The sequence below is a fragment of the Pelodiscus sinensis genome, chromosome 7, assembly GCF_052426305.1.
Source record: "Pelodiscus sinensis isolate ZL-2025 chromosome 7, ASM5242630v1, whole genome shotgun sequence".
Classification (NCBI taxonomy): Eukaryota; Metazoa; Chordata; order Testudines; family Trionychidae; genus Pelodiscus; species Pelodiscus sinensis.
Window position 1 is genome coordinate 41550754 of NC_143058.1, and position 8246 is coordinate 41558999.

Below are 8246 nucleotides of genomic sequence, written 5' to 3' on the forward strand. Positions count from 1 at the left end.
AGTTCGATACCTCTCAAATTCGAACTACTTCTGTTATGGAACAACGGGCTCTTGGACCAGGTAACCAAGAGGGGCTCTCTGAAAATGCACAGAGAGTTCCGGACCCCTGGCTCGAACTCCTCAGAGTCGAACCACCCAGAAGGACTAAGCCTTAGGCAGAGTCTTACTGTCAGGCTCGAATTGCTTGCCTCGGACTACTCCTAGTCCGAACTGAGACTTATTTCGAGACACTGACCTTATTTAACCTAACCTAAACCTATCTCAGTTCAAACTTAGCAGCTCTAACTGAGACTACCTACTTAATTCTAGGCTTTAACTTACTATGCAAGGCCTCTTAAAGGCACAGGGACCAAAATAAGGGTGGACCGTTTTCAGTCAGGATTAAGAAAGACGTTGGGCAGTTTGGAGGTTCCTGGGGACCCCAAACTATGGGTGGCCAATCCACGGTCCAGGGATACCTATCCCCTCCTAGCTGTTTTTATCTACCGAAACCCACAACGTTAACAGTACTCACCCAGGGAAACCCTTTGTTAACTCGAGATATTGTGTAAAAATCCAATTAATTGCACTTTAGAGAGGTCCTGCCGCGGTCGCCAAACTCTGTTACGTGAATACTTTTAATAAGTACCAACAGATTAAGGATACCAAAGGTGTAAGAGGGCAATGCTCAAAGAAATGCTCGGCACTTCCCAATCCTCTAGGGATGGTAAAACAGGTTGGACCTCTATCCGTATCTATTTACCGTTTAAAGTGCAAAACCGCAATGAATGAAAACATAAGTCCATGTATAGATTTTATAACAACAGGACTATATTGTTTAACAAGGTAAAAATTTAACACACACAATATCTCGGTTTAACAATAACCCGGGGGCAGTCCCCGTTATACAATAACCTAAAGGATAAGAAGGGGAAGTCCCCTTAAATCCTTAAATATTACCAGAGTCTTTGACGATAGTGGAGCCGCGGAAGCTGGTGACCTCAAGCCTTTGGCTGTTTTGGAGCCTCGGGCGAGGAACAACCAGGCGATCCCTCGTCGGGCGATTTGAGGCAAGATAGTTTCACGAAGGCAGGAATTGGGAACGACGACCGGCGATTCGTCTTCCACGGATCGTTCTCTCGTCAGCCCTTTTCACGCTCTTCGGTAGCGTCTCGAACCGGCGATGGTGGACCCTGTACCTAACTTATCCTAATCCTAAAATAAAACCCTACACTCTCCGATGCACCCGTCGAACAAACACGATGACGGCCGACCTTACGTTGACCGACGCACCTGTTGATGACACATGGGAGATCTATCCTATTCTAAGAACTAAACTACACTAACTAAAGTGGGAAAATGACCTTCCGTCATATAACCCAATGAAGAAAACTAGAACATCATAAAGATGTTCGGTACCACAAGGGTACCTAGTACCATTAAGATACTAACAGATCCTGTATATGACAAATACCATTAAGGTATTCTTTCTGGAAAAGAGCCCAGGCTAGGATGCTCTACTAACCCGACGAACCCACGACGCTGCAGGCCCCAGCTATATCCGGGAACCAGCACGAACTGACGTTCGGTCCAAACTTATATAGGGTGGTTTTATACATATTCATTACCTAGATGTTTTAAATTGATTGGATATGGCAAGGATGCTTTTTCAGCGTGGTATGAATTGATTGGCTGATAGAAATGCTCATGCATATTCATATTTATGCAAATTTAACTGACAGGTAGCTCAGGTTTCGAACTTAAATATTCTACCTGCACATTCTATGCCATACCCAACTGTAAAAACAAATCTGCAAAGTTCTAGGTACAAAATGGAGTTTTGGACTCCATTTTGGAAAACTACATTTTAAACAACTTCTCCATTATTAATGGTCTTACAAACATTTTCTTACAATTTACAATTTTCCACAGCATTACAACACTTATATTCATTACAGGTGGTAGGCCTTAAAATTTACTCAGATCTTCCTCTATTCAGCATTTCTGCCTTACATTTCCCCTCCTTGATAAAGATCGAAAGGAAAACGAAGATATTTATTACATTAATTTAGGCAGATTCGAATGCAGACCTTCTCAGACAATTTTCTTGGTGGACAACAGAAATAACAGGACAAAGCTATTACATAAATGGTCAATATGGTGATATAAATGATGATCAAACCTAAGGGATTGGTTAGTAGAGATGTAACACTAATATAACCTACGTTTCCAACGATGTTTCCAAATAATTTGGACCATCTAGTTTTTTTTATGTGGATTTTCTTGCAAATTTGGACTATTTGTTTGCGCTGAGGGAATATTCACAGGTTTTTGAATCTTTTTTCCTGTAGACGCTTGGAGAGCTGCTGCACCAGTGACTACACTGCCCTCATGTCGATAACAGCTACCATCAACCACATATATTTGTGTGGCATTGTTCTTCACATCTTCATATTTAGTTAGGAGGTCAAACGGTGACTTGACCTTTGATTTTCCAGATTCTGGAAGTGGCCACTGATGATCTTGTCCAGGATCTATTGGAGTTGCATGGACTGCGGGAACCATTGGCGAGTTCTTTGTTGGCTCAACTTTGATGTCATGGTTCATCAAGGTTAGCGTCCATTTCGCTAGCCTTGGATGACTCACTTGGCCATTGTTAGCTTGGCCGGAAATGATGTATCGTACGGGGGTATGATTGGTTTTCAAAATGATGGGTGCCTTTCCAATTAGGTACTCCCAATGGATCAGCGCCCACGTTAGAGCCAATACTTCTTTTTCACATGCTGAATATTGTCTTTCGCAGCCGGACAGAGTTTTAGAGCCATAGGCTACCGGCTTTCACGAGGTACCCTGTTCTTGTAACAGAACCGCTCCAATCGCCGCCTTGCCTGCAGTTAGGGATAGATGATACTCCTTATCTGGATTCGGATAGGCTAGTGCCGGTGCTTTCATTAAAGCTGTTCGGAGGTATTGAAAAGCTTGCTTTTGCTCTTCGCCCCATTCCCGCTCTTGCCTTTTATTTAACAGTTTGTGGAGTGGTCGGGCGTTTTTGCCGAACTCCTCGATGAAATCTCGAGAGAAACCAACTAGACCTAAAAAGGTCCGGAGGCTGTGTACGTTGGTGGGCGCTGGTAGCTTAGAGATCAGCTCCACTCTTGCTTGGTCTGGTTTTCTTCCAGCTTGTCCAAGCTGTACACCTAGATAATTTACTTCCTTCTTCACAAGCTGTGCCTTTTCTGGGTTAATTAAGAAACCTGCTTTTCGTAAGGCAGCTAATACCTCTTCTAATACCTTCAAATGAGACTTCCGGTCTTCCGTAGCAATTAATATGTCATCAACATATGACATAATATGCTTGGCACTTGGCAGATCTTTCAGGACCTTCCGAATGATTCTGTGACATATCGTTGGCGAGTTGTGGAAACCTTGTGGTAATCTTGTAAAAGTATACTGTTGGTCCTTGAAAGTAAACGCAAACTTATGCCAAGCAAAGGGGGCAATTGGTATCGAGAAGAATGCGTTACTTATATCAATGACTGAAAACCATCTTGCACCTTCAGCAATTTGGGCCATGATTTCTGGAAATTTGGCCACAATAGGAGCCATCCTCGGGGTCACTTTATTAACACCCCGGTAGTCCACTGTCAACCTCCAAGTTTTTCCGTCTGCTTTAAGCACGGGCCATATGGGCGAATTACAGGGACTTTGCGTCTTAATTAAAACTCCCTGGGAGACTAAGTTATTGATAGTCTCCTCTATTCCACTCTCTGCTTCTGAAGGGTAGCGATATTGTCTTAGCGGTTTTGGATCCGGACCAGGAACTTCCACAACTTCACCGGTTTTTCCACAACTTTGCTTGTGTGTGGCAAACACTGCCAGCTGATCTTTAATTGCTTCTTGGATGTCTTCATCCCAGTTAGGTGTTTTTAAACTTTCACTTGCCTTGATTGCACCTAGGCGGTGTCCACTGGGAATTACCACAGCAGCATCTGCTCTGTCAAATTCTGCCCGTCGGACTCGTCAATTTGGTAGATCAATAATGAGACCGAGTTTTCGCATTATGTCACTTCCTAATATGCCAGTGCCATCTAGATCTTGAAGACCTATTGGCAGTCTAGCTTCCATATTCCCTATTCTACAAGTAATATCACTGGCAAAGGGCACTTTTGATTTTTTTCCATTATAGGATTGCAATATCTTAAAGAAGGTAAACTTAGATTGTCTTACTGTTGGAGATGCTTGTGTACAGATTATGCTAGTGGATGCCCCTGTGTCCACCAACATTCTTTGTATTACTTTTCCAAATCGGCCTTCTAATTCCACTGAAATTGTGGTCTTCCAAATACATCATAACTAATTTTAGTAAGATTTTCTAGGGGCTGAGGCCGATTCAGGCTTCTTCAATATTGAGAAGTATCAATGGCTGATATCGGAGGGTTTTGTCCCTGGGATATCATTGGGGAAACATTTGTCTCCATTCGTGCCAATTCAATAAATATCTCATCCATCTCCATCTCCCGTACCTTAGGCCATGGGAGGTATCTAGCTTGTCTATTAGCGAGGATCTGCCTAGTGGTAACTAGATCTTCTCTTTTACCTTTAAACATCTTGGTCGGCTGGAAAGGTAAAGATTCTTTATCATTATTTTGTTTGTATATATTATTTCTCTGATCTTTTCTCGGAACTGGAGGTGGTCTTCTTCTACCCATTCCCTGAGTTCTCACATCCTTTACCTCGGATATCTTCTTGTGAGGCATGGTAATTTTTATCAATCCGGCTTGCACTTGCCATTCAAACACTTCCCTGACTCTATTCTTCATAATATCCAACGACACTCTGTCGATATCTAGACCACTCAATGATGCTTTGATGGATGGAATGAGCCCTTTAAACAGACATCTTCTAAATTCAGGAGTGTCGTGGACTGTTTCCCCATTTGTTCCTGTGGCTAGGCCTGCCAATCTTTGTAGCAATTCTTTTCGGATGAAGTATAGTTCGGGCCTTTCTCCTTCAAGCTGTTTATCTGTGTAATATGTACCTCGAATATCATCATTCGGGTAAAATACATTATAAATAGCTTTAAACATCAGGTTGAAGTCGGGATTGATGGTAGTGGCAAGGTCTGCAGGGAATGCAATGAAATCTTTAGGTAGTAAGCATTCTCTTAAGACCACCAGAATATCATCACTAGTCAAATTGGTTCTGGCCAGCTTTGCCATCCAATTAAGCGCATTGGATCTTCTACAAGGTCCCAAATTTTGCCCTACGGCTCTCGCTTGTTCCGGTGATAAGATCCTCCTCTCATATTTCACCACTGGAGTTGGATCTCCAGGGTGGAACACTTCGGTGGTAATTATAGGTTCCATCATACCTTCTACTAACTGTTTGGTTAGAAGGGTGTTTTCATAAATGTCCTTCTCTATTCCTTCGTTTATGGCAGAGACAAATCCTCTTGCCAGACCCAATTTTTGTTCCAGTTCCACAATCTTTTCCTGACATTTGGTGTGGTCCGCCGATACAGAAACCTGTTGCCTCTTATCATCTAAGAGGTGTCTGATAGTTGCCTTCGAGTCATTAAACTTGACTGCATTATTGGATAATTCATTCTCTAGATACTGACATCTACCCATGACTTCTTCCATTTGCTGAGTTAAAGCATCCTTTTGCGTACAAATCAATTCATATTTCTTTTCTCTTTTAGCCAATTCAGATTTTAAATTTTCAATGGTTGCATCCTGTAACAACCTTACTTCTTGAGCATCCTTAAATTGTTTTCCTAAGCTCTGTACCTCCTCATTCAGGGATTTGGTTATCACAGCCAGACCGTGAATGAGAGCTTTTTTCTTTGTCTTTTTGTTAGGTTTTGGTTTACTAGTTATGTACTTTTTCCACATAACCTTAAAATTATCTAGGCTTTTAACACCAGTTAATACAGTAACATCCCAAACATTTACATTCTTTACATATTCATTAATATCTGACTCAAGATAACATTCATTAGACTGCTCCAGGGATCGACAGCCTTCAAGTCCAAATACTTTGGTCGCCATCACGTCGGGCTAGACTCTGTGAGCTACTCACCAACTCACAAAGTTGGTGGATGAAACCTGATAAATAATGGGGTTATTGGGTACAGTAGGTTGATCAAGCCTCACTGTCCCACAGAATTTACCTTAAAACTATCAAAAATAACTGTGCAGTTTGGGTTTGGTACGCCTTGGAACCCTGCACAGTAAGCTGCGCTGCACACAGTAAGCAGCGGTTGCCAAGCAACGCCAATGAACGTTCCGTGCTAGGCAATGTTCCAATATGCAAATCACCCTATGCAAATGTTAACCTATTTAAATTACCCCGAACGTTCCACGCCAACCCAAACTGGCGGAACTGCGAACGTTCGGAACCCTCAAAGGAAAACTTTTATGAGGGGTTTAAAATGAGGTTTCTGGCTTGTTAGTCCAAACCTCTTAGTTCGATACCTCTCAAATTCGAACTACTTCTGTTATGGAACAACGGGCTCTTGGACCAGGTAACCAAGAGGGGCTCTCTGAAAATGCACAGAGAGTTCCGGACCCCTGGCTCAAACTCCTCAGAGTCGAACCACCCAGAAGGACTAAGCCTTAGGCAGAGTCTTACTGTCAGGCTCGAATTGCTTGCCTCGGACTACTCCTAGTCCGAACTGAGACTTATTTCGAGACACTGACCTTATTTAACCTAACCTAAACCTATCTCAGTTCAAACTTAGCAGCTCTAACTGAGACTACCTACTTAATTCTAGGCTTTAACTTACTATGCTAGGCCTCTTAAAGGCACAGGGACCAAAATAAGGGTGGACCGTTTTCAGTCAGGATTAAGAAAGACGTTGGGCAGTTTGGAGGTTCCTGGGGACCCCAAACTATGGGTGGCCAATCCACGGTCCAGGGATACCTATCCCCTCCTAGCTGTTTTTATCTACCGAAACCCACAACGTTAACAGTATTCACCCAGGGAAACCCTTTGTTAACTCGAGATATTGTGTAAAAATCCAATTAATTGCACTTTAGAGAGGTCCTGCCGCGGTCGCCAAACTCTGTTACGTGAATACTTTTAATAAGTATCAACAGATTAAGGATACCAAAGGTGTAAGAGGGCAATGCTCAAAGAAATGCTCGGCACTTCCCAATCCTCTAGGGATGGTAAAACAGGTTGGACCTCTATCCGTATCTATTTACCGTTTAAAGTGCAAAACCGCAATGAATGAAAACATAAGTCCATGTATAGATTTTATAACAACAGGACTATATTGTTTAACAAGGTAAAAATTTAACACACACAATATCTCGGTTTAACAATAACCCGGGGGCAGTCCCCGTTATACAATAACCTAAAGGATAAGAAGGGGAAGTCCCCTTAAATCCTTAAATATTACCAGAGTCTTTGACGATAGTGGAGCCGCGGAAGCTGGTGACCTCAAGCCTTTGGCTGTTTTGGAGCCTCGGGCGAGGAACAACCAGGCGATCCCTCGTCGGGCGATTTGAGGCAAGATAGTTTCACGAAGGCAGGAATTGGGAACGACGACCGGCGATTCGTCTTCCACGGATCGTTCTCTCGTCAGCCCTTTTCACGCTCTTCGGTAGCGTCTCGAACCGGCGATGGTGGACCCTGTACCTAACTTATCCTAATCCTAAAATAAAACCCTACACTCTCCGACGCACCCGTCGAACAAACACGATGACGGCCGACCTTACGTTGACCGACGCACCTGTTGATGACACATGGGAGATCTATCCTATTCTAAGAACTAAACTACACTAACTAAAGTGGGAAAATGACCTTCCGTCATATAACCCAATGAAGAAAACTAGAACACCATAAAGATGTTCGGTACCACAAGGGTACCTAGTACCATTAAGATACTAACAGATCCTGTATATGACAAATACCATTAAGGTATTCTTTCTGGAAAAGAGCCCAGGCTAGGAAGCTCTACTAACCCGACGAACCCACGACGCTGCAGGCCCCAGTTATATCCGGGAACCAGCACGAACTGACGTTCGGTCCAAACTTATATAGGGTGGTTTTATACATATTCATTACCTAGATGTTTTAAATTGATTGGATATGGCAAGGATGCTTTTTCAGCGTGGTATGAATTGATTGGCTGATAGAAATGCTCATGCATATTCATATTTATGCAAATTTAACTGACAGGTAGCTCAGGTTTCGAACTTAAATATTCTACCTGCACATTCTATGCCATACCCAACTGTAAAAACAAATCTGCAAAGTTC

General features: G+C 42.7%; 1 protein-coding gene across 1 annotated transcript; it reads right to left on the minus strand.

Moving 5' to 3' along the window:
- Positions 1 to 788: 788 nt before the first annotated feature.
- LOC149524058 (uncharacterized) lies at positions 789 to 7973 on the minus strand. The gene is made up of 2 exons (XM_089779745.1): positions 7385 to 7973; positions 789 to 6086 (listed from the first exon to the last, which is right to left on the minus strand). The coding sequence occupies exon 2, from the start codon at positions 6027 to 6029 to the stop codon at positions 4380 to 4382; it is 1650 nt and encodes a 549-aa protein (XP_089635871.1). The 5' UTR covers positions 6030 to 6086; positions 7385 to 7973; the 3' UTR covers positions 789 to 4379.
- Positions 7974 to 8246: the final 273 nt, after the last annotated feature.